The sequence below is a fragment of the Oenanthe melanoleuca genome, unplaced genomic scaffold (assembly GCF_029582105.1).
Source record: "Oenanthe melanoleuca isolate GR-GAL-2019-014 unplaced genomic scaffold, OMel1.0 S001, whole genome shotgun sequence".
Classification (NCBI taxonomy): Eukaryota; Metazoa; Chordata; class Aves; order Passeriformes; family Muscicapidae; genus Oenanthe; species Oenanthe melanoleuca.
The window spans coordinates 6,181,337-6,208,748 of record NW_026612650.1 but is presented as its reverse complement, the minus strand read 5'-3'; the positions used below and the strand labels follow the sequence as shown (position 1 = coordinate 6,208,748).

At 50.2% G+C, this 27,412-nt stretch overlaps 2 protein-coding genes across 3 annotated transcripts in view; one reads left to right on the top strand and one right to left on the bottom strand.

Moving 5' to 3' along the window:
- LOC130266132 (olfactory receptor 14A16-like) overlaps positions 1 to 27,412 on the bottom strand; it is a 540,143-nt gene that overhangs the window by 118,273 nt on the left and 394,458 nt on the right. The window lies entirely within an intron of this gene.
- LOC130265994 (olfactory receptor 14J1-like) lies at positions 2,384 to 3,579 on the top strand. Its single transcript, XM_056515332.1, has one exon. The coding sequence runs from the start codon at positions 2,560 to 2,562 to the stop codon at positions 3,577 to 3,579; it is 1,020 nt and encodes a 339-aa protein (XP_056371307.1). The 5' UTR covers positions 2,384 to 2,559.

Sequence of the window (27,412 nt, the reverse complement as noted above, 5' to 3'; positions counted from 1 at the left end):
TACATATATCCAAGGGTTTCTTTCAGACAAAAGCTCCAATGACAGACAGGTCTGGCTTGCCTTTGCCTCTGATCTGCCTTCAAAACCTGGGGTTCTGTGGTTTCCTTCCTTTAGAGAAGAACTGTCCTTCTTGTCCAGGTGCCCAAGGCATCAAATCATTGACCACTAGATAGGGACAAAGGAGCTCTGTGCTCAGTGAAATGGAGACTCAGGAGAGCAGAGGAGAGCCCTGAGAGAGATGGAAGGGTGGTTTCAGGGATGGTAGATCCTTCTGACATAGTGGAAAACAGCCAGAGGAAAAAAGAATTAATGCCAAGGGCAGCTGGGATGGTCCAGAATGGACAGAAGGAGAAAGGAATTTCTCTCCCAGGGCAGGGCTGTGGTGCAAGACGTCCCCCAGAAAGAGTCTGGAGCAGCCCAAGGCTCTGTGTGGCCAGGCAGAGGCAGGCAGGACGCAGAGCTGTCAGCAAAGGAAGGGCCAGCGAGGTGGGGCAGCCGGGGGATGACGACAGCCTGCAGAGACAGAGGCGCAGGGCATGGACACCGTAGGACAGCCTGGGCTGCAGAGGGCACAGGGATGGGCAGCAGCTGAAAGGCCCTGCCAGAGCCAACTGCTGCAGCACTTGGGCCATGGCTGCTGGCCCTGGGCCTGAGGCCAGCAGGGGACAAGTGAGCCTTGCTGTGCTGGGGCCTCATTGCCTCCTTGTCCCTGCTCAGCAGCCTGGCAGGGGCCGCCCCATGGTCCTGCCCTTGGCATTGCACATCCCCAGAGCCCAGTGCCCCGGGAAGAGCCCTGAGCAATGAGGGAGGGACAGGATCTGCCTTGCCAGGGGCTGGGGCTCAGGCCTTGGCCCTTTGCATTCCTGAAACACATTTTTTTTTTTTTGCTCAGCATCAGAGACACCTTTCCCTTGTTTGTCTCCATCTATCATCAGTGCCTCCAGTGTTTGGCTCTAACTGGAACCTTGGGGCACTTTCTGAGTCCTTTCCCTCAGTGGGACCCATTAAAACTTCAAGAGACTTTGGCGTATTAATATTATTTTGAATTCTTTAAAAGTTTTTTTGAAAAACACTCTCTTAGGGACTGAATCTGATTTGAAAAAAGAACAAACTCCTGAGCAGGTCATTAAAGTCATTGTGTTGTGGCTCCTGGCACAGAGGGAGATAATGGCAAGCAGGAAAAGCTTCAAAAAGACATTTCTGCTGAGGAGCAGCTCCTTTCACAGCCCAGCAGGGCTGAGGGCACTGCCTGCAGGCACTGAGGGCACAGGAGCCAGGCACAGACAGGCTAAAGGCAATCAGGACTGGGAAGACATTGAGCTGAGACTTCACTTGGGGAAACATCTTCACAGCCCTGGACATGGTGAGTGTGTGGGTGCAGGGCAAGGTCTCCTGTGCTCCTGGAGGGATCTCCTGGAGCCAGCACAGCCCACAGCCTGGGGGATGTGTCAGGAGGATTCTCCCAGTTTCTCTGAGGCACAGGAGGAGGAGGAGGATGTGCTGCAGAGCGGGGCTGCCCTGGGCACTGTCAAAGGGACAGGGCAGGATGGCTCCTGCTGCCAGGGACGGCTGCAGGGGCTGAAGCTGGGGCTGCAGCCAGGGCTGCCCAGGGCTGTCCTGCAGAGCAGCTCCTGCAGCCCTCAGGGCTCTTGGCCAGCCCAGGGCATGTGCCACCTGCCAGGGGCAGCTCTCAGCCTGCCTGGCAGCTCCCCAAGGACTGTGGGGAGAAGTTGGAGGTGGAAGGAGCCACCCCCATCAGGGCAGATTCCTCCTGCTGTGCAGATGGTGCTGCATGGCCAGGGCTGCTCTCAGCTTTCTCCTGAAGGGAAGGGAAAGGGGCTGTCAGGTGTGTCTGTGTCACTGAGACTCCTGCACTGTCCCACTGGGGACCAGCAGATCTGCCTCAGATTTCCCTCACAAAGTTCCTCCTCACCCTCCTCTGCCTACAGACAGCAGCAGCAGCAGCACCGTGGGCAGTGCCTTGAGCTGGGAAGTGTGTGCAGGGCAGAGCTGAGCCCCCAAGGCTGGGCTGGGCTCTGGCACCACTGACAAGGACAAGACATGGAAAGAGAGAATCAGCTCCCAGTAGGAAAAATTGCAGGCAGCAGAGAGCCAGAGCAATCTGGATACCCTCCCTCTTCAGGTGCTAGGGAAAGAGAGAAGGGTTTAAAGAGACTGACTTTTAAATTGGAGATTTCCAGAAGTCCACTTTATTTTTCCAGCACATTTTAAGTTTGATTACCCTGAAATAGGGGGAGGTGTAATGAGCCAAGTGCACCTGGGTGGGACCGGCAGGTCTGAGTACACTGGGGCACAGGGAGCTGTTTTCCCTCTGGGCTCGCCAAAGTCATGCTTACAGAAATGATGATGATGAGAATTTTTGCCACCTCTGAGAAAGGGGAAGTAACTCAAAAGCACCTCCTGGCTGCTTTTCAAGCTAAGGTGAGCTTGAAATTTAAAAATTTGAGTGAAATTTTCCCAGAGAAAGAGAAGGAATTTTGAGTGAATTCTTAAGAAATTAGCATAGGATTGACTCCACAAAGTTTGTGTAATTTATCAATGCCTTTTTTTCCAGTGCATGATGCCCCGAGACAGCAAATGTCCAACAGCAGCTCCATCAGCCACTTCCTCCTGCTGCCATTGGCAGACACGAGGCAGCTGCAGCTCCTGCACTTCTGCCTCTTCCTGGGCATCTCCCTGGCTGCCCTCCTGGGCAACGGCCTCATCATCAGCGCCGTAGCCTGCGGCCACCACCTGCACACCCCCATGTTCTTCTTCCTGCTCAACCTGGCCCTCACTGACCTGGGCTGCATCTGCACCACTGTGCCCAAAGCCATGCACAATTCCCTCTGGGACACCAGGAACATCTCCTACTCAGGATGTGCTGCACAGGTGTTTTTCTTTATGTTCTTCATTTCATCAGAGTATTTCCTCCTGACCATCATGTGCTACGACCGCTACGTGTCCATCTGCAAACCCCTGCACTACGAGACCCTCCTGGGCAGCAGAGCTTGTGCCCACATGGCAGCAGCTGCCTGGGCCAGTGGCTTTCTCAATGCTCTGTTGCACATGGCCAATACATTTTCCCTGCCCCTGTGTCATGGCAATGTCCTGGGCCAGTTCTTTTGTGAAATCCCTCACTTCCTCAAGCTCTCCTGCTCCAAATTCTATCTCAGGGAACTTGGGCTCCTTGCTCTTACTGCCTGTTTAGCACTTGGTTGTTTTGTGTTCAATGTTTTCTCCTATGTGCAGATCTTCAGGGTTGTGCTGAGGATCCCCTCTGAGCAGGGACGGCACAAAGCCTTTTCCACCTGCCTCCCTCACCTGGCTGTGGTCTCCCTGTTCCTCAGCACTGCAGTGTTTGCCTACCTGAAGCCCCCTTCCATCTCCTCCCCATCCCTGGATCTGTCCCTGTCAGTTCTGTACTCGGTGGTGCCTCCAGCCCTGAATCCCCTCATCTACAGCCTGAGGAACCAGGAGCTCAAGGCTTCAATGAGGACAATGATGATTGTATGGTTCCAGAAAAAGCAAACTACTTGCCTGATTCCAAAAATCAGTTGTAATAAAAGTCCTATTTGATTCTTTTTCTTAATTGCATTTCAGAGGTTTTCCTTGGTTTACTTTTTAAATATTGTCCACAAAGATATGTCATTATATGTACAAATTATCATTTTGTTTTTCTTACCCTGTCCTGTGGCAACAGACAATGTCAATGAGGTGCTGCCATTCCCTGTGCCCTTTCTCATTTAGATTCTCTCCAACTTTGCTGTGGCCACAGACTGTGTCAGTAAGGAGCTTTGCTCTCGGTGTCTTTAAATGAAAGAAAGGATCTCCCAGCAAAGTTTTCTCCAGAGATGTCCCTTTTGTTCCCTTCTCTGGAGCTGCAGCAGCAATGTCTGTGTGCAGAGCTGGGGCAGATCAGTGCTGGCACAGCAGCTGTGCCCAGCAGCAGCAGCACTTGGTGTTGCCAGTGCTGCTCCCGTGCCACTGCCCCGCTGCCCTCCTGCCCCTCGTGTTGCTACAGGGCCTGAGTGCTCTCGGGGCTGGGCACAGCCCTGGGGGTGGCAGTGCCGGGGCTGCAGCAGGGACAGGCCATGGGCACTGCTGGGGCAGTGCTGACGCCTCAGGCCAGGGCCTGGGGGCTCCAGGCTCCTTGGCCAGGCTCTCTCCTGGGGCTGGGGGATGGGAGGGAAATTACTCAGGTTTGTTGTGGCCTCTGCAGTCAGCCAGAAAGTTTGTTCCCATGAGCTGTGAGTTTCCTGTCCCACTGCAGACATCATTGCTTAGAGCCAGGGCTGCCTAGCAGCCACCCCCAAACTGCCCTGAGCATTTTCCTTGGGTTCACCTTTGCTTTTTTACTTTTCCCTGGTCCAGATTTGTTCCTATTTCCCATCTCCGTTCCAACCCCTTCAAACAGCCCATCCCTGCTTGCCCTTTCCTCTCTAGCCCCACTCCTCATTTCATTTCCGGAGCTGGCACAATGAGAACGTCCCTTGGGGAGCAGGATCATCCTACAAGTGCTTCAGGAATTGTCTGCAGGCTCCTGCAGTGCCTCGTGCTGCTCCCTTGCCAGAGACACCACAGGCCAGGGGGACACATCTGGGCTGGTGTGTCTGGGTGTGGGGGTCCCTGTTCTGGGCAGTGAGGAGGGGCTGGAGAGGCTCTGCAGGACTGACAGGATGGGCTTTGGGGTCTGTGTGGAGAAACTGAAGGGCTTGGGCTGCTGTATATTCTGAAGAGGAGGCCCAGGGCTCATCTTGCAGCTGCTCCAAGGGTGTTTTCACAGAGAAATTCACAGAGAATCACAGAACCAGACAGGTTGGAAAAGACCTTGGAGATCATCAAATCTAACCTGTGCCCTGACACCACCTTGTCTCCCCTGAGCCTCCTCCAGGATTAACATCCCTAGCTCCCTCAGCCACTCCTCACAGGATTCATGTTCCTGTCTCCTCACCAGCCTTGCTACCCTTTTCTGGACACACTCCAGCACCTCCATGTCTGTCTTAAATTAGGGAGGTCCAGAACAGAATGAGGACTCAAGGTCGAGATCAGGTCTGCTGCACATGGGAAGAATCCCTGCCCTGGTCCTGCTGGCCACATTTATAATTCAGGCCATTGAATGCCAATGGCATCCAGGTTCCATTGGCCTTCTTGCCTACCTGGACACACTGCTGGCTCATGTCCAGCCTGCTGTCCAGCAGTGTTCCCAGGTCCCTTTCTGCCTGGCCACTGTCCAGCCACTCTGTCCCCAGCCTGTAGTGCTGCAGGCATTTGTGTGACACTTGGTCTTGTTAAACCTCAATTTGTTGGATTGGGCCCATCCTGTCCAGATCCATGTGCAGAGCCCTTCTACCCTCCAGCAGATCCACACTCACACCCAGCTTGATGTCACCACAGTTCCATGAGGCCTCCCAGTGTCACAAAGTCTCTTTGGCTCCCTGGGGCCCCTTGGTGTTACAAAGTCCTTTGGATCCTTAGGCCTTAGAGTGTCACAATGGCCCTTTGATCCCCCAAGGCCCTGCAGTGCCACAGTGGATCCTTGGTTCCATGAGGTCTCGCAGAGCAACAATGCTGTCTTTGGTTCCAAAGGGTCACAATGGTCTCTTGGTTCCAAGGGACATCACACTGTCAAACATGTTTCCTTCATTGCAGGAGTCCCTGAGGAGCAGCACTGGCCCCTTGGTTCCATGGCCCCATCATCACACGAGGTCCTGCTCTGTCACAATGCTCTGCATGGTCCCACAAGGCCCTGTCACTGTGGCCTCTTGGTTCCATGAGGCCTCCGAGTGCCACCATGAATTCCTTGGTGCTGCAGTGTCACAATGGAGCCCTGGTTACACAAGATCCTGCAGTGTCACAAGGAACCCTTGGTTCCATGGGGCACCACAGTGTCACAATTGTTCCCTTAGGTCTAAGAGTCCTTGCAGTGGAACAATGGCCCCTTGATTCCATTGGGCCCAGGCTCTCACAAGGCTCTCCTTGGTTCTGCAGTGGCACAATGGCCCCTTGGTTCCACCAGGCCCTGCAGTGTCACAGTGGCCTCTGTGGTTCCACAAGGACCCAGACTGTCACAATGGACTCCTTGCTTCCATGTAGCCCCACAGTGTCACCCCTTGGCTCTGTGGTGCCATGTCATACACAGTGTCACCATGGTCCTCTCAGTTCCACGAGGCCCTGCAGTGTCACAATGGCCCCTTGCTTCCCCAGGGCCCTGCAGTGTCACAATCATCACAGGATCACCCAGGCTGGAAAAGAACTTTGAGAGCATCAATTGCAACCTCATCACCCAACACCACCTTGTCACCCAGACCATGGCATGAAACATTTCCAAGGACGGTGGCTCACCTACGTCTCCTGGGTGCCCTATGCCAATGCCCAATCACCCTTTTTTTGAAGAATATTTCCTAATGTCCAGCCTAAACCTCCCCTTGTAGCTTAGGGCTGTGTCCTCTTGTCCTATCACTGTTCCCTGGCTGCACCCTCCTGTCAGGGATTTGTAGAGATTGATGAGGTCTCTCTTGAGCCTCCTGTTCTCCAGGATAAACATCCCCAGCTCCCTCAGCCACTCCTCACAGCACTTGTGTTCCAGACCCCTCACCAGCCTTGTTGCGTTCTCTGGACACGCTCCAGTTCCTCCATGTCCGTCCTAAATTGGGGGCCCAGCCCAGAACTGGACACAGCACTCGAGGTGCTGCCCAACCAGTGCTGAGCACAGGGGAAGAATCACTGCCCTGGTCCTGCTGGCCACACCATTCCTGATCCATAGGAGTCCCAGGACTTGGATGAGGGAAATAGTGGGAACGGGATGGGGTCAAGGTGTTATTGATTCCCAGCTATGAAGGGTCTTGATTTTCATATCCATTCAGATTGCATTAGAAATTGCTGGGGGTCAATATTATTTGCTTATATCTTTCAATAAACGGGAAAAACGACAAAAAAAATGTTCTCTCTGCATTGTTTCCAATAAAGTATATTCACTTGGAATACACTTCTGAAATCTATTCTATTAACCACAGAAGAATTGAATACTTAAATTATTCCCAGAGGTGTTTCTTGTTTGGGTGTTTTGAAGAAATGTTTATTAGTCTTTGCCACTGAATTATTTTACTGAAGAGCTCAAGAAAGAAGAGGCCTCTGGAACAGTAAAATTCATCAGCAATCTCCAAGTTCCTGAGGATCCATCCTCATCAGAGCAGGAATGAACAGAAATGGACACAGCTTTGTGGCTGCCCCAGCTCTGGATGGGCCCTGGGCCTGGAGCAGGAGCAGCTCTGCAGGGCCCCAAGGCCGGGGCTGTTGTGCTGGCCTGGGCAGATGGGATGGCAGCAGGGGCTGCAGAGCTCTCAGGAGCTCAGGGAGAGGGGAGCAGGGCACACAGGGAGCCTCCTTTTGCCTTGGCTAAGCACCTTCCCAATGACCACCCCAAATGGCCACACTCACTGACCACCCCCACTTATCTGAACCACTGACCAGAACCATTGACCATACCCAATGAACACACCCATTGCCAAGACACCAATGCCCATACCCCAATTGACCACACCCCACTGAATTTTCCCACTCACCACACCCTATGAGCACTTTGCACTGCTCACACCCACTGACCACACCCACCAGACTTGCTGACTGCACCCACTGACCCAGTGGCCCCCAAACTGACTGTACACCCACCGACCACTCCCAATGACTGCACCCACTGACCACAGCCCTTTGACCATCTCAGTGACCACCCCCACCTGACTACCCAACTGACCACAGCCGCTGACCACACACAGTGACCATAACCGGACTGACCACACGCCACTGACCACATTCACTGACCCCACAACGGCCACCCCCACTAACTGCACCCATTGACTACACCATTTGACCAAGCATCACTGACCACCCCCAGTACCCACACCAACTGGCCATGCCCCCTCTGACCACAGCCACTGACCACAAGCACTGACCAGCCACACTGACCACACCCACTCAGCACAGCTAGTGACCACATCCACTGACCACACCCACTGACTGCACCCACTGACTACAACCAGTGACCACACCACACCCCACTGACCACTCCCACTGTGAAGACACAAATGCCCACACTCCATTCACATCAACCTCTGACCACCCAACTGACCACCCCTCACTTACCACCCCCATGGACCACACCCCACTGTCCACACCCACTGACAGATACCAATGCCCACACCCCTCTGACCACACCCAGTGACAACACAACTGACCACACCACCACTGACCACAACCACTGACCACAAACCACTGATCACCCAAACTGACCAAATCCACAGACTACCCCAAATGACCACACCCACTGACCACACCTATTATCTTAATTGGAGTTGTGGTTGGGGACAGAGATGACACAGCGATCCATATAACAAAAGCTTTCTGTATTGTTTGGGACCCTTCTCAAATCGAGGCTTTGAATGTCCTGGATATGCACATGTGATTGTTTGGGGTCTTAACACACCCATTTCCCTGGCCAATGATGCATCTGCACTTGGGGTTCAATGAATTGGCTGCGATCCTTTGTATGTGCTCAAATCCCTCCAATCATCGCTCAGCCAGGGACAAGGTTACATCTAGGCTGGTGTGGTGGTTTGTAAAGATTCCCTAAAATTTTTCTCTGCCAGGACCTGGGCAGCTGCTTTTGGATCGGACAAGGACCAATCGGTGTCTGATTTTTAATACTGACACATTGGTACACCAGTGAGAAAGTTTATTCGTCTTTGTGAAACACACATGTAAAGATGAAAAACCCCAGGAAAGTTCTCTTTCTGTTCTTGCCTCAGTACAGGTAACACCAACCTGGGCCCCTCCGTGCAGCCCGCAGGCCTGGCCGGGCCCAGGTCACGGCCGGGCTCTGACTCTGGGCCCCGTTTTTGGCTGGGATCCTGATAGAAATGGGGAGGGGATGCCCACATGGCTGCTAAGATCTTAGATTCCCCAGCCTGGCACAGCCAGGGAGCCCGTGGCTCAGCAGAACATGGAGCTGACATTCAAACCCTGCCCTGCCGCCGGTCCGTGGGGCCTCCACCCTCGGGAGAGCGGCTCCGGGCGGCCGGGCCGTCCTGGGCAGCGCGGCCTGGGGCAGAGACAGCCGGGCCCGCTCCGGCAAGGGGCCACCCTTTGCCTGCTGGGCAGGGGGAGGGAAACCCATCAGCCCACAGCTGGAACTGAATGTAGCAACTCCCAGAAAACAACCATGGAGCCAGAACAACCACCACTGTTTTTTTGGCTGGGCCCTTACGATCCTGGCCCAGCCTCAGCGCGGTCTGAAATGCTCCACCAAAACTGCTCCAGCCGCTGCCCAGGCAAGGTAGTAACTCTTCCATTGCTCAGAATGAGACTTGCAGACACTTTGTTCTCTCTCCTGAGTGAAAGAAAAGGACCAAGATGAAGATTTGCACACAAACAGCATAAAAACACTGAGGTCATACAAAGGGAAGAGTCAGGTCCCAGATGAGGGAAGGAAGAGAGTTGTGGACTGAAATTTCTCCTTTTTAAGCTATGAAGAAGAGACTCTTGTTTCCCTATAACACATAAAAATATTACAGAGTAAATGTAACTGTTTTAACTGTAAATATGAACAAAGACATTGGTGTTAGATTAAGTAGATGTTGAAATAGCTGTGATCCCTTAAGTTTGAATACTATGAAGACCTGTGCTGCTCCCAGAGGAAGAAGAAAAAGAAGAAAAACCTATTTTTTCAAAAATAAAGCAAGCTTTTTTTTAAACCATTACAACCCTTTAAATTTTCCCTACAGTTAATATGGTCCTCAATACTAGTTCTAGGAAAACTTTAAGTTAAAGAAAGGATTTTTACATAGTGAACAAAATTCCATTATCCCAGACACCTAATCATTGTGACATCAAGGCCACGAGAAAACTGTTTATTGTGGAGAAATATCCACAGACTGAAGAGAGAAGTCTCCTCTCCCAATGAATTGGTAAAAGACTATTTTAGAGATGGTAAACTGACTGAGTAGTTTTCTAAACATTTTCAGTGTGAAAGAAAGGAAGTGTGTAGGGGGAGAAAGAGGAGTCTAAAGTTTCATTCTGAGGTTTTTTTCTTTCCTTATAGTTTCCAGTAATAAAGTTTCTCTTTGTACCATTTAAAGTTCAGACTGTTTTGCCTTCCTCAGAATCCTATCTCAAAACAAGAAAATTTCAAATTAGCGAAACAAAACCACTACACCCTGGACCACCAAATCTGTTGGGGATTGTTGGGGGTTGAGTGTTTTTTCTATTACTGTGTCAATTTAAAGAATTTTTCCCATTATCATGCCAATGGAGCTGGCCGGGTTACACCCAGGACCTTTGCAACTCTAGACAAAAGGTGTAGGAGGGAGCTGGGCTTCAGGAGGGGCACTCGTGCTTCCAGAGGGGACTCGTGTTTCTGGGAGCTCGGAGGAGGACCCCCTGTCTGGAGCCACACGGCCAAAGGCAGGAGAGCCAGACCCTCTGCGATCACCTGCCCTGCATATGCCCCCTGCAGCCTTCTGCATCTCTGGACACTGCGAATCACCCGGACACCAACGGTGAGCGAGGAGCTGCCCGCTCCAGCCGCTCCCACCCGAGACCGGCGTGGCCGCGGCCGCCCCTTCCCGCCTCCGCTCCCACCGAGAGAGAGCGTGCTCACAGCTAAAGAAAGGACTGGAACCGAGTAATCTGTTCTGTTTTGTTAGTAATTTTAACAACTGCTGTTGTTTCTGCTGGTACAGTTAGATATATTAGTAAAAGAGCTGTTATTCCTACCCCCTTATCTCTGCCTCAGAGTCCTTGATTCAAACGTTTATTATACTTGGGAGGAGTGGAATTAAGGTCTCTGTTTCAAAGGAAAACTTCTGCCTTTATTGGCAGACACCTGTCCTTCAAACCAGGACACCTGTGCATTGACGTCTCAATTGGCCACACCCACCAGAGTGACCACACCCAACTGACAACACCCACTGACCACACCAAATTGACCACACCCATTGACTACACCCACCAACTGACCACACAAACCCCCTGACCACACCCAACTGATCAAACCCAACTGACCACACCCACCCACTGACCACACCCATTGACCACACCCAATTACCAAACTCACTCACTGACTGCATCTAACCCACTGACCACACCCATCAAAATGGCTGAACCCACACAATGACTACACCCACTGACCACCCAATGACCACACTCACCCCACTGACCACACCCACCTCACTGACCACATCCATCAAAGTGTCTGAACACAATGACCACACACAATGACCACAGTCACTGATCACACCCACTGACCACCTCATGGCCACACCCAATGACCACACACACTGCAATGACCATTCTGTCCACTGACTGCTCCATTGACCACACTCATCTCAGTGACCACATTCCTCTGAATGACCAGACCCGCTGACCATACCCACCCCACTCACCACATACCACTGACCACACCCAACTGTCCACACCCACTGACCACCCCACTGACCACACCCAATGACCCCACCAAATGACCACACCCAACTTCCCAAACCCCACTGTCCACGCCCCCTAACCACACCCTCTGCCCACCTGACCACACTCACTGACCACACCTCACTGACCACATCCACTGACCACATCCACTGACCACATCCAATGTCTACCCCATTGACCACACCCACTCACAATACCCACTGACCATCCCACTGACCACATCCCAGTGACCACACTCACTGCAATGACCACTCTGTCCATTTACTGCTCCATTGACCACACCCACCTCAGGGACCACACCCCACTGCCCACACCCACTGCCCACATCCACTGACCACACCTGCTGACCACACCCAAATGACCACACCGAGTCCACTGACCACTTCCACTGACCACACCCCAGTGACTACCCCAATGACCACACCCCACTGACCACATCCACTGACCTCTTCCACTGACCACACCCCAATGACCACACCCACCCCACTGACCACACCCACTGCAATAACCACTACCTATTGACCACACCCACCTCAGTGACCACACCCACTGACCACAGCCTCTGACCACACCCACCAACCACCCCACTGACCACACCCTCTGACCACACCCACCACATTCACCACACCCATTGACCAAACTCACTGACCACACCCACTGACCACCCCACTGACCACATACCAATCCCAAACCCCACTGACCCTCCCAATGACCACACCCACTGACCACACCCACTGGCCACACCCACTGACCACCTTCACTGCCCACACCCACTGCCCATACCCACTGATCAACCAAGTACAGTACTGACCACACCTCAATGCCCAAACTACACTGACCACTGCCACTGACCACAGCCAACTGACCACACCCACTGAGTGCATCCAACCCATTCACACCCATAAAAATGTCTGAACCCACACAGTGACCACACCCACTGACCACCCCAATGATCACTCCACTGATCCCACCCACCCCACTGACCACACACCCCATTGACCACATCCATCAAAATGGCTGAGCAAAATGACCACCTCCACTGACCACACCCACTGACCACCTCAGAGACCACATCCCACTGACCACACCCACTGACCACACCCAACTGACCACATCCACTGACCACACCCACCTCAGTGACCACACACACTGATCGCACCCACCTGCCCACCCCAATGACCACCCCAATGACCACACCCACTGACCCCCCCCAGTGACCACAACCCACTGGCCACACCCACAGACCACATCCATTGACCACAGCAATGACCGCACCAAACTGACTGCACTCACTGACCATATCCACTGCCCACCCCAGTGACCACATCCCACTGACCACACCCCCACACCACACCCGTTGACCACACCCAGTGACCACACCCAACTGGCTGCATCCACTGACCACACCCACCTCAGTGACCACACACACTGATCGCACCCACTGCCCACCCCAGTGACCACATCTTGTCCACTGACCACACCCACTGCCCCCCACCAGTGACCACAACCCACTGGCCACACCCACAGACCACATCCATTGACCACAGCAATGACCGCACCAAACTGACTGCACTCACTGACCATATCCACTGCCCACCCCAGTGACCACATCCCACTGACCACCCACACACCACACCCGTTGACCACACCCAGTGACCACACCCAACTGGCTGCATCCACTGACCACACCCAACTGACCACATCCAGCTGACCACATCCACTGACCACACCCACCCCAGTGACCACCCACACTGATCGCACCAACTGCCCACCCCATTGACCACACCAATGACCACACCCACTGACCACCCCAATGACCACCCCAATAACCAAACCCCACTGACCCCACCCACTGACCACTCTCATGGACCCTCCCACTGACCACACCCCCTGTATCCCCCAGTCCCTCCCACCCAGCCCATCCTCCTGACCCCTCCCTCGGCCTCTCCGGACAGTTCCGAATCCCGAATTTCCCTCACCTGCCTCGCCCCCGACCCCTCCGGCCACGTCCGGCGCCGCTTCCGCTTCTACCGCGACGGCTCCGAGACCACCAAGGCCAGCCCCTGGCCCCAAATTTCAGTCGCCGTCCCCACTTCAGCTGCTGCTACGAGGAGGAGCTGGATGGGCGCTGTCCCCGCTCAGCGCCGCTGTCGAAGTACCCGGTGAGCCCCAAAAAAATGAAATTCATCCCCAAAATCGAGCCCCCCAAACCCCTAAATTTTGCCCATAACTGAGACCCCAAATTACCCCAAATTACCCCATATTACCCCAAATTACCCCAAATTACCTTTAATTTGAGCCCCCAAAATCCCCAAATTTCCACCCAAAATTGAGCCACAAAATTATAAATTTTCCCCCCAAATCCACCACAGATTTTCTAAAAATTGAATCCCAAGCCCTCCAAATCTCCCCCAAAATTGAGCCCCCAAACCCACCAAATTGCCAAAAAATTGAGGCCCAAACCCACCAAATTACCTCGAATTTGAACCCCAAAAAACCCCAAATTTTGCCCAAAATCCCAAAATATCTCTCAAAACTGAGCCACAAAATCCCGAATTTTCCCCTCAAATCCACCCCAAATTTTCTAAAAATTGAATCCCAAAACCCTCCAAACGTTGCCCAAAATTGAGACCCAAAATTTAGCCCCCAAATTACCCCAAAATTGAGCCCCCAAACCCCCCAAATTACCTTGAATTTGAATCCCCAAAAAAACAAATTCCAGCCCAAAATGGAACCCCCAAAATCCCTAAATTACCCAAAAATTGAGCCCCAAAATCCCTGAATACCTCTCAAAACTGAGCCCAAAAATCCCAAATTTTCCAAAAAATTGAGCCCTAAGCCCCCAAATTGACCCAAAAGTGGGCCCCAAACCCCTAAATTTCCCCAAAATTGACCCTCCAAAATCCCCCAATTTTTCTCAAAATTGAGGCTCCAAACCCCCTGAATTTCACCCCAAATTGACCCAAAATTGAGCTACCAAAATCCCCAGATTTCCCCTAAATTGAGTCCCAAATCCCCCAAATTTCTCTCCAAATTTCCCCAAAATTGTGACCCCAAAAATCCCCATATTACCCCCAAACTGAGACCCAAAATCCCCAAATTTCCTCCTAAATTTCCCTAAATGTCCCCCAAAATTGAGCCTCCAAATCCCCTATTTCCCCCCACCCAATTTTCCCCAAAAATTTCCCCCAAAACTGTGCCCTAAGCCCCTCAAAATTCTCCCCAAATTTCTCCCAAATTGATCTCCCAAAGCCCCGAAATTCCCACCCCAAAGTTCCCCAAAATTGAACCCCAAAATCCCCAAATTTCCACAAAATTTCCCCAAAATTACCCCAAATTTTAGCCCCAAAACCCCCAAATTTCCGCAAATTTAAGCCTAAATATCCCTGAATTTCTCCCCAAAATTTGGCTCCGAAACCTTCAAATTTCCCCAAAATTGAAGCCCCAAAACCCCCAAATTTTTGGGGGTGTGGGATGGGGAAACGAGGGCAGAATTGGGGTCGGAATTGGGGCGTCAGAAATTTGGGGTCACCACGCGGGTTTTGGGGAAGTTTTGAGGTTTTTGGGGCATTTTTGAGGTATTTGCTGACCTGCATTTGTTTTTTTGGGGGAAAATGTTGGGGTTTTTGGGTGTCCATTGACGCAGGTTTTTTTGGGGGTGGTTTTAGGGTTTTGGAGTATTTGCTGATCTAAGTGTTTTTTCTTGGATAGTTTTGGGGTTTGTGGTGTGTTCACTGACCCAGGGGGTTTTTGGGGGACAATTTTTGGGTTTTTTGGATATTTTCTCACCCAGGGGAGTTTTGGGGGCAATTTTGGGGTGTTTGCTAATTCAGGATTTCTTGGGAGGGAGATTTTGGGGTTTTTTGAGTGTTTGCTGACTCAGGGGCTTTTTGGGGGGAAATTTTGGGGGTTTTGGGTATTTGCTGACCCAAGAGAGTTTTGGGGACAGTTTTGGGTTTTTGGGGGCATTTGCTGAGCCACGGGGTGTTTTTGGGTCAGTTTTGGCATTTTTGAGATGTTCACTGGCTCAGGGATTTTTGGAGTCAAATTTTGGGGTTCTTTAGGATATTTGCTGACCCAGGAGGGTTTTCGAGGAGAAATTTTGGGGGTTTTGGGTGTTCATTGACCCAGTGTTTTTTTTGGGGTGGTTTTGGGATTTTTGATGACCCAGGGTTTTTTAGGGGATTCAGTTTTGGGGTTTTTGGGGAGTTTGGTGAACCGGGGGAGTGTTTTGGGGTTTTGTTGACCCAGGGTTTTTTGTGGGAAATTTTTGGGTTATGGGGGTGTTCACTGACCCAGGGGTTTTTTTGGGCCAAACTTTTGGGGGGTTTTGGACTATTTGCTAACTCTGGGTTTTTTGGGGGAGATTATGGTGTTTTTGGTGTTTTTGCTGACCCAGGGGTTTTTTTGGGGCGGGGGGCGTTTCTCAGCCTCAGCTCAGTTCAATCTCCTTCCATTGGTCGTCGGCGTCGTCGTGGGCGTGACCTCGCTGCTTCTCCTGTTCCTATTGGCTGCTTGGCTGTGCCGGAGGAGGAGGGGTCACTGCGGGGGAGGGAGGAATTCGCCCCCTGATTTTCCCCAAATCTCCCATTTTAACCCCAAAATTTCCCGCCAGTCCAAAAATAGAAAAAAACTTTTCCCCCCAAATCACCAATTTGAACACAAGTATCTCGACTTCTGTCAAAAATTTGCCAAAAATTTGCCAAAAATTTGCCCATTTTAAACCCTAAATTTCCCGCTTGAATTCCCAAATTCCCCACTTTGATCCCGAAATTGCCCCCAAATTTCCCACTTTAAACCAAATTTCCCCATTTTAGTCCAAAAAAGACCCTTTTGTCCCCAAATTGTTCTTTTTGACACAAAGTTCTACACTTTACCCCAGAATTGGCAATTTTGCTCCAAATTTTTCCATTTTGACCCTAAAATTCTCCCTAAACCACCCATTTTTACACCAAATTCTCATTTTGATCCCAAATTTTCCCAAAATCACCCATTTTGACCCAAATTTGTCCATTTTCACCCTCTCCTTTTGACCTCAAAATTCTCCCTTTTCATCCAAACATTGACCTTTTTGCCTCCAAATTGCCCATTTTACCTCAGGATTGTCCATTTTACTCAAAAATTCCCCATTTTGACCTCAATTTCCCGATTTTAATCTCAAATTTCCCATTTTGCCCCCAAAATTGTCACTTTCAATCCAAAACTGACCCTTTTGCCCCAAATTACGCATTTTGACTCCCAACTGCCCATTTTGAGCCCCAAATTTCCTTGGAAGCTTCAATTTTAACGCAAATATATCAATTTTATCCCAGATTCAGCCATTTTGGCTGCATTTTGATTTCAAATTTCACATTTTCACCCCAAATTTCTCATTTTAGCCCAAAAATTAACACTTTTGCTCCCCAATTGTCCCCTCTGGTCCCAAAATTGGCCATTTTGCCCCAAATTCCCCATTTTTTTTCTTCAGATTTGACCCTTCTCTCCTAAAACTCCCAGTCTGTTCTCCAAATTTCCCAAAATTGCCAAATTGTTCACCAAAAAATCCTTTTGCCCTAAAATGCCCCTTTAAGGGCCCAAATTCCTCATTTTTGACTAAAATTTCCTGTTTTGCCCCAAACTCTGCCCTTCTGCACTCAAATTGCCCATTTCAATCCCAAATTCCCTATTTCCCCCAAATCTCTACATTTCCCCCCAAATTTCTCATTTTTTACCCCAAGTTTTCCATTTTCCTCCCAAACCAAACCCGTCCACCCCCACACTCCTAACTTTCTGCCCGAAATCACCCCAAATTTCCATTTTTGCCCCTCAAATCCCCCATAATTTACCCCAAATCCTCTATTTTGAGCCCAAAACTTTGATTTTACGGCCAAAAATTCTCATTTTATCCCCAAAACTTCTGTTTTACCCCCAAAATCACTAATTTTGCACCAAATTTCCTGTTTCCCCCAAAACTGCCTCGTTTTGTCTCTGAACCGCCTCAACCCAACACCAAAATCCCCAATTTATCTCCTAAAATCTCCTTTTTTCACCCCAAAAATCCTCAGTTTGCTCCAAATCCATTGTTTACACCCCCCAAATTGCTCTTTTTTCTCCAAAATGAGTCTTTTTGACCAAAATGCTGGATTTTACCACCGATCCAGGGGGTTCTCGCTGCTGGGGGCTGAGCCCTGGTGATGACACCAGGACTTTGCCCATGGGGGACCTCGAGGTGGCCGCCTGAGCTGAGCTACGTCCACCAAGATGGCCGCTGGTGCTGCTGAGACCACGCCCCCAAGATGGTTGACAAAATCTTGAGACCACGCCCCAAAATGGCTGACAAAATCTGAGACCACGCGCCCAAGATGGCCGACAAAATTCTGAGACTACGCCCCCAAGATGGCTGACAAAATGCTGAGACCACGTCCCAAATATGGTTGACAACCTGCTGAGACTATTATACCGCAAACGCTTTGCTGTAGTTATTGGGTCACTACGGTAGTTTTTAGCAACTTTTTCCCATGCTTCTATATCAATAGTAGAAAAGGGTACTTTTACTAGAACTCTCCCTCCTTCTGGTCCCACAGCCTGTCTCAAAGGGAGTTGTAGCACCTTATTTCTCGTCCTAGAAGACACAGGCCTTCTGGGAGGAGAATGGGCTGGAGTACGTATTCCTTCTGAATCATCATCTCTCTGTCCCCAAGTTTGAGGAGGAGATTTGAATAGGTCACTCATATCCTGTTCCTGCATATCCAAATTGTGCATTTTGTCTAATCTGGTACACCGCTCACCTATATCACATGCTGAACAACACCTTTTAAGTTTCCCTTTATTTGCTTTCCTTTCCTTCTCAAGGGCTAAAACTAAAGGGTCAGAGGGTGCCTTAATCCCACAGTCTCTCTGCCATTCAGGGTGGTTTCGGAGAGAGAAGAACATATCACAGTAGGAGACCTCAGTCCATTTGCCCTCTCTTCTTAAAAACAGCATTAGTTGCAGCAGAGTATCATAATCTAAAGTCCCAGTGGGTGGCCACCTTACTTCGTGGTCTAGTCTATAAAGTGGCCACCAATGGCTAAAATATTTAATTAGGGTGGATTTATTTTCAGTGCTGCCAGTTCCTGCAACTTTTCTCCAGTGTGTTATAATGCACCCTAAAGGGCTGGCTTTAGGGACTTCTGTGCTCTGTGTAGATCCCATTCTTCTCTTTTTGTCCCCTGCCTACTTTACACCTAAACTTTTCCTTACTGAACTTTAGAATTTCCTTCCAATCCCCTTCACACACACAATACCAGCTGCTGGATCAGTCAGTTTGTTTCCTTTCTCTATCTGGCTGTCTATTAGGTTCACAAATCCCAAGGATCACGCCCAAACCGTTGGAAAGGGGACCCCTTTTCACTCGTCTCAGTACACAAACAAAGCACACAATGTACCAACGCAGCACACTCGTTATTGTACGAACACAGCACACTTATTATTCATACTTTTTACTAACAATCATTATATTCTCAGCACAGCTACAGTCCCGCTCGCATCACACCGCACACTACACAACAATTCTGCCTCTGAAGCAAATACCCCACACTTACTCCCCTCCTGGGTACGTCTCACTCACTCATTCACTCTCTTTGCTCACAATGTCCGGACTCCAACACACACACCACCTCAGCTCCGATGACACGGGAGCAGGAATTCACTCGACCCGCGATCGAGGGTCGCTCCGCGGCTGCTCTATCAGTCAGCGAATTCCTTCACCGCCCCCCTCCTCCCTTCTCGACAAGGGAACAGAGCGGCCCCACCGGTGTTTGTATCCCTTCGCCGGTAACTCCACCGGCCCGCTGCTTGCAAGCCCGACCTACCCAGGGACTTTGTTGTACGCAGGACGTCTCCTGCGATTTATCAACAATCACGCGTGCATATGTCTTACAAACCCCCCAGAATTAATACGTACCGTTTCATCTGCCAGCCAGTGGTCCTTTCTGTCGCTGCAGTAAGTGAGCCGGGGTCGGGGTCTCCTCCAGGAAATCCCAGGGCACGCCGTGGAGTCATCCGGCCCTCAGCTCAGTCTTGCAGACAGACAGGAAGGTCCCATCTGGGGTGCCAAATGAAGCGCGGAAAATAGACTTCACAACCCGTAAAGTTGTGGAGTAGGTACGTATTTTATTCAGCGCTGGACGCAGGGGGAGAGCATCCTCCCAAATCCTGCGTACCTTACATGTTTCTAACCTTCTATTTATCCAGGAAGTACATGCATATTCTAAATCGCCTATACATATTGATTATCTGCCCCGCCTGTTTCCCCGCTTCGTATGGAAATTAGCTGCATATTCATTGCGGCTGCGTAGTTTATTGAGTCGGTGGTCTTCAAATGAGTCTGTGGGCAGAAAACGATGAAGTAAAAGTCTTCCTCACTCGTTGAACTTTTCACCTTGTCTTTCCACGCATGCGCTTGTAGTCTCTTGGTTGCAGACTTTGCATTTTTATGGAGAGGGACACTTTCCTATACTTCAGGGGTCTCTTATCGTGCATTCCTTTCTTTATTTAAGCACACAGTGACTGATACTATATGTTGTACATCGTGCATTCCTTTCCTTATAAGCACACAGTGACTGATACTATGTTATATTCTTCATTCTATTTTAATCCTTAAATCACCTGTTTCAGGATGGCAGGAGATGAATTCCCAGAAGTTCCTGTAACGAGCATCTGTGGCCTTGGGAGCATTCAGGGATTCGGGGACGTTTTTGGGAGGTTCCCAAATGGGCGCTGAGGGGACACTTAGGGATCCTGGAGGTTCTGGAGGACATCTATCAGACATATGGGGGGGGGATTCCGGTGTTCTGTGGAGCGCAGGGCATGATGGGTATTGTAGTCCCGGCTCCAATGGGGCTCCATGGGGCCGCGGGGCATGACGGGAGTTATAGGCAGAAAGGAAAGATGGCGCCGACTCCAGGCACACCCCTGAGGCCCCGATCCCCGGTGCTGAACCTCCTTGGTAGCACCTTGGGCTGGCACACACCTGAGGAGAGTGTCTGTTTTCCCTAGGGAAAATTAGGAGTTTTAGATTGCGTCAATAATAACAAAAAGGAAAAACTCCTCCTTCCCTGAGAGCAGCCAACTGTCCAAGCAAAGCAGGTCCCAGGTGAGTGAGGACAGAAAGGATGGGGTTGGGGAATGTGGAGCAAGGCTGTCCACACTGGCTCAGACCTTAAGGCACAGCTTCTCTGAGCAGGCCAGATCTCCTGAGGAGAGACCCTGGATCAATATTAATCACAGAATGCTGCAATCACCTCTGATTTAAAGAGAACAGTAATAAAATCCATCCTTTAAAATAGGAATGGATATTTTTCAGAAGCACTTTGAAATATTTTTCCATAACTATTATAGGACGCATTCCTAATGAACTGCACCAAACCAGAGAGAAATCAAGGCAGAGCCATGGTTTGTCAAGAGTTCCTTGATCCCAATGAGCCCCATGGTGCATTTGGTGCTGCCAAGGAGCTCCATATAATATTTTGGAAATATTGGTTGTCTCTCTGCAGTGCTTCTTTTGGCAGGAGCCCATCTCAGCAGCACAGACACAGCACAAGAACTTCAATGAACCTCTCGGGGATTGGGGCTGAGTCCCTGAACATCAGTCCCTGAGAGGAAGCTGAAGAAACCTCTGAAGAGTTCAAAGTCAGATTCAAACTCCAAAGTTTCTCCTACTTTTAGTGAGTACCACTGATAAATATGAAGGAGAAAACTTCCTGAGGGTTGAAGTAGAGCAGAAAATTGATGACAATGATGTCAAGTCAGACAAAATAGGGCAAAGGGGGAAAAGAAACCTCTCAAGAATTCAAAATCAGATTCAAAGTCCAAAGTTTCCTGAAGTTCTAATGGTCTCACTGAGGGACATGACTGAGAAGGTGTCCCCAGCTGCAGGTGTATTGTTTTTACATTATAGTTTTAAAGTGTGGGTTTACTGTTTTTAGTATATATTTTTTAAGTTTGAGGTTATTGTTTATTTGTTGCATTTTTTTTGTGGGGAGTTTTCCTTTTTTTGAATGAAGCAGAGAGATGGGACTTCTGAGCTGCTTTAGAAAGTGTGGTTTATTTTGTCTGTTTTCTATTCAGGCAGAAAGGGGAAGTTTGTCTTACAGATGGTCACAGCATGTCTTAGAAGTCACAAGACTTATGACTACAAGGTCTTTTAATGATTTATTAACAAATCAAACACTGCCCTCAGTGATATTTCTGTTTCTAATTCAATAATAAGATATTTCGTCTTATTGACTCATAGTAGAGTGTGAACTTTCTTATCCAGTTATATCAGACACGCAAACCGATGCTCTTGCACTCTAAAATTTCTTGTTACCTTTGTAACTACTACTGCTTACTTTTTCTATATTTTAAATTCTAAAGCAAAGTTTCTCTCTACTTAACTGTGTTTAGTTACAAGTCTTGGCTTACAGATCCCACATTCTGAGACTTCCTTGCATTTTGAATTCCAACACCCAGGTTCCAGTTAGAGCAGAACACTGGAGACAGAGATGACAGGTGGGGACAAACAAGGGAAAGGTGTCTCTGATGCTGAGCAAACCTGGATGTGTTTCAGGAATGCAAAGGGCCAAGGCTGAGCCCCAGCCCCTGGCAAGGCAGATCCTGTCCTTCCCTCATTGCTCAGGGCTCTTTCCGGGCCACTGGGCTCTGGGGATGTGCAATGCCAAGGGCAGGACCATGGGGCGGCCCCTGCCAGGCTGCTGAGCAGGGACAAGGAGGCAATGAGGCCCCCGCACAGCAAGGCTCACTTGTCCCCTGCTGGCCTCAGGCCCAGGGCCAGCAGCCATGGCCCAAGTGCTGCAGCAGTTGGCTCTGGCAGGGCCTTTCAGCTGCTGCCCATCCCTGTGCCCTCTGCAGCCCAGGCTGTCCTACGGTGTCCATGCCCTGCGCCTCTGTCCCTGCAGGCTGTCGTCATCCCCCGGCTGCCCCACCTCGCTGGCTCCTTCCTTTGCTGACAGCTCTGCATCCTGCCTGCCTCTGCCTGGCCACACAAAGCCTTGGGCTGCTCCAGACCTCTTTTTGGGGGATGTGCTGCACCACAGCCCTACCTTTGGAGAGAAATTCCTTTCTCTTTGGGTCCAGTCTGAGCCTCCTCAGCTGCCTTTGGCATTAATTCTTTCTTTCTCTGCCTCTTCTCTACTATGTCAAAAGGATCCACCATCTCATGAATTGCCCTTCATGCGCTCCCAGGGCTCTCTTGTGGTCTCCTTTGTCTCCACTCCACTGAGCACACAGCTCCTTTGTCCCTGTACAGTGGTCTCCACAGCCTACCTTGGCATATCTCTGTGCCCTCTCCAAGATGATGGCAAATGAAAACATTCTGTTTATAGTCTAAGAAAATCACCAGCGGCCAAGTCTAGCCAGATCTGTCTGTTCTGGCTTTTCATCAGCGAGCAATCCTTGGATAAAGGCTAAATCCCAATTTTGGGGATTGGCCCTGGACGAGAAAGCTGATTCTTTTCCACAGCAAGGAAGGAACAGAGCCTGAGTGTGTTGCACCTAGATGTTGCTTGGGGTGAGGATGAGTAAAGGAGCAGGAAAGGCCTTTGTGAGGGTTTTACAGAGATGTTTGTTTCAGCCACACATGCATCGTCCAGCATTAGGGGAACAAAGGCAAAGGGGCTTGTGAGGGTCCAGGTTTTGTCATGGGATCAGCAGGTGGGGAAATATTTAGGGACCAATTGCCAAGGGACAGGGGGTGTCCAGTGGAGGCCTTGGGGTGAAACGGCCAACAGGGAATTAGGGTGGGAGTGACCAAAAGGCTGACCGACACAGAGAGGGCACAGGGCTTGTTTTAATTGGGAATGCCTTTCTGGGTCTCCACATGAGTGTTTCAGGGACAGATGAGAGGTGACCACCAGAGGCCAAAGCCAGCCAGACCATGTTGTCCTGGCAGCTTTTTTCTGGGAGCAATCCTTGCTTTTAGGGAATTTTTTAGGGGCAGTACCAATTTCAGCCATGGGCATCAGGAAAGATGGACAACTCTTTTCCATATGAAGGAAAGCACAAAGCCAGAGTGCTTCTGGGACTGATAAGAAGCAGCCCTTGACATGCCAAATTCAACTGGACCTGTCAGGTGGCTCCCGGGAAGCAAAACCAGCCAGAGCTGTTCCATGTCCCCTTGGTTCCATGAAGCCCCAGAGTGTCACAGTGTTCTCCTTCCTTCTGCAGGGTCACAATGGCCCTTTAATTCCATGGTGCCCCACAGTGTCACAATGGTCTCCATGATTCCATGGGGCCTTGCAATGTCACAGTGGTCTCCATGGATCCACAGTGCCCTGCAGGATCACAACGGCCCTTTGGCTGCACCAGGCCCTGTAACGCAGCAATGGCCTCTTGGTTCCACAAAGCCCTGCTGCTTCACACCGGCCCCTTGGGACCCTGCGGCCCAGCAGTGCCACAGTGATGTCCTTGGTTCCACGAGGTTCCACATTGTCACAATGGTCCCTGGGATCCATGGTACCCTACAGTGCCACAATTTTCTCCATGGTTCCATGGGGTCTCCACATTGTCACAATGGCCCTTTCGTTTCACAAGACCCGACAGTGTCACCATGGTCTCTACAGGAAGGAGACCACAGAGCCCCAGTGTCTTGTGGGCTGATGAACAGCAGCCACTAGAGGCTAAAGCAAGCCTGACCTGTCTGTCCTGACTGGTTTGTCTGGGAGCAGTCCTTGGATATACAGAATTTGAAATGTGGAATCTGCATTTTGGAGAGAAGGATGGCTCTTTTCCATAGGAAGGCAAGCATGGAGCCCCAGTGCCTCAGGGGCAGATGAGCAGTAGCCAACGGACCCATCTGTCCTGCCAAGCTTTCATCTGGGAGCAACCCATGGATATACAGAATTTTGAGGGTCAAATCCCAATTTCAGCCATGAGCACCTGGATGAGAAGGCCAGTTTTTTCCCATAGGAAGGAAAGCATAGAGTCCCAGAGTATTTCAGGGCAAATTAGAGGCGACCACCAGAGGCCAAGGTCAGACAGACTTGTCTGTTCTGGCAGCTTTTTCCGTCTGGGAGAAACCCTTGTATGTAGGGAATGTTGGGGGAGAAGTATAAGTTTTGGCTTGGCCATGGATGCCTGGGCAGGAAGAACAGATCTTTTCCATAGCAAGGACAGCTCATGGCCCCAGTGCTGGAAGCAGGTTGCTCTCAGGAAACAAAGGGCAGCCAGAGTTGTTTGTAATGGCAGTCTTTGTCTAGGAATAATTTCTGAATATTTTGGGAAATACTGGGGTGGAATCCCATTTTGGACATGGACGTCTGGAAAAGGAGGACAGTTCTTTTCCATTTGAAGGAATGCCCAGAGCTACAGTGTTTCAGGGGCACATGAGAAGAGACCCTTGACAAGCCAAGGTCAGTTGGATCAGTCAGGCCAAGCCAACCAGATCAGTTACCTGTATCCTTGGATCCATGGAAGCCCACAGTGTCACACTGGCCCCTTGTTTCCATGGGGCCCTGCAGTGTCACAGGGGTCCCTTCCTTTCATGATTCCTTGCAGTGTCAGAATAGTTTCCTTGGTTCCATGGGACTGCACAGTGACACAATGGCCCCTTGGTTCCATGAGGCTGCAGAGTGTCACTATGGCTGTGGGGGTCCAGGGAGTCCCTCCGGACTTTCTGTGGGTGCGAGAACCCCCCTGTCAGACCCCCGAATAGAGCCAGGGGGGTCCTAGAGCTGGATCCAGATCCATGGGAACATCTGCCTTCTCTCAGAGAGGAAATGCAAGCTTTAAGGGAAACTAGAGTGTGAATTGGATAGTTAGCATGTAGAAAAAGTAATTTTTGGGATTGTTTATATTATCAACCACGAGGCCAAGATGGAGGAATTGGGGTGTGGTGTCTTCTTTCTTCTTCTTCTTCTTGTTCTCCATGTTGGTGGGGGATGCTGGGAATCACAGATTGGTTGGGGACAAAACTGGACATAGTAATAAGATATTGTAGTATTGGAAAGCTATTGTAAACATAGAATACGTAGTTTAGAGTATAAAAGATAAGTCCTGCCTTTCGTGGGCAGACTTTCGTCCTGGACACGGTGGTGACCAGACTGCTGCTTGTGAGCAAGAACACTTTATAGATAACAAATAATAAACAAACCTTGAGACCAGACGACTGTCTCCTGCAGTCTCTCTTCGGCAGCTTCAAGAATACCCTGCGCCCTGAACCACCCTCCTATGTCCATCTGAGTGGTCTCGGGCACCAAGAGACCCTCAGACATTGACGATGGTCTTTGTGGTTCCATGTTGTCCTGCAGTGTTACAAGGGTCCTTTGGTTCCACTGGACTTCTCAGGATCACAATGGCCCTGTGGCTGCACAATGCCCAGCTGTGTCACACTGGCCCTTTGCTTCCTTGGGGCCCCACAGTGTAACAACTGTCCCTTGCTTCCATGAGGCCTTGCAGTGTCACAATGGTCTCCTTGCTTCCAATAGATCAAGAAGAGCCCCTTAATTCAACAAGGCCTTGAAGTGTCACAGTGGTCTCCAGTATTCCGTGAAGCTCCACGATGTCACATTCAGCCTTTGGTTCCATGGTGTCCCCCACTGTCACATGAGCCCTCAGTTCCATGGGGCTGCAGTGTCACAAGGGTCTCCTTGGTTCAGTGGTGCCTGTGGCAGGACATGTACCCACCCCTACCACAGACAGTCAGTGCATAAAGAGATAACCCGGGTGAGAGGCCCAGCAAGGCACCATCTCTGGTGCCAAAAGGGCTCAGGCCTCAGCTAAGAATCAACATCTTCATCTGGAGAGACAATGTGGAACAAGATAAAAGAAATATTCTTGACTGAGAGACACTGTTTTACAAACTGTAAAAGACGTACAAGTTTTCACAAAGGCAGAAACTGCAACATGCACACCCTGAAGATGTAAAGGACTTCTTCCTGTAGTTTGGACACAGATTCCATGGTTACTTCGCTGGGGATTGAGGGAAAGGACCTCGATAGAGATGAGACCCCACCAGCAATTGGATATTAAGATACATTGAACACTAAGTTATATTATTTCTTCACTAACTGTAACATTAATAAGTACCTTGAACATCATGCTCTATATACCTGCTAGAAGTCTCTTTTGTCTTTATTCCTGTGTAGTATTAGTATGTTTTAAGATTTATGTCTATCCACTTTCTTTCTATTAAAGGAATAATTAATTCTATAATAGACCAAAAAGCCATTATTAAAGAACTTGGGAGTAAGAGTAGGTTTTGGGGTGCTGACCACCTCCATAAAGCTACTGCCTGCTGCCAGAGGCCTGGAAAAAGGGCAGGGACTTATCTAAACCCCAACATCCACTCATAACAGTTCCACATAGTACCACAATTGCCCCTTGGCCCACAAGGCCCCCTAGTGTCACAATATTCCTTTGGTTCTGCAATGTAAGGATGTCCCCTTGGTCCCCTGGAGCCTCACTGTGCCACCATTGTGCCCTTGGTTCCATGAGTCCCTGCAGTGACACAATGGTCCTCAGGCCTCAAAGAGTCATCATGGTCTCCATGGTTCGATGAAGCCCCACTGCTTCAAAACAGCCTCCTTGGTGCCGTGGTGCCCTGTAGTGTAACAATGGTCTCCTTGGTTCCACGGGGTCAGAATGGACCCTTCATCTCATGGAACCCCACAGTGTCTCTATGGTCCTCTTGATTCCATGGGGCCCTGCTGTGCTAAAATGGCCCCTTGGTTAAACAAGGCCCTGCAGTGCCACAATGGCCCCTCGGCTCCAGGGGTTCCCAAGGAGTCACAACAGTCTCTGTTGTTCCATGAGGTCCTGCAATGTCACAATGGACCTTTGGTTCCATGAAGCCCCACCGTGACACAATTGGCCCCTTGGTTCCATGAGGCCTGGCATTATCAGAATGGCCCCTTTGTTTCATGGAGCTTGGCCCTTTGGATTCATGAAACACATCCAGGTTTTCTCAGTATCAGAG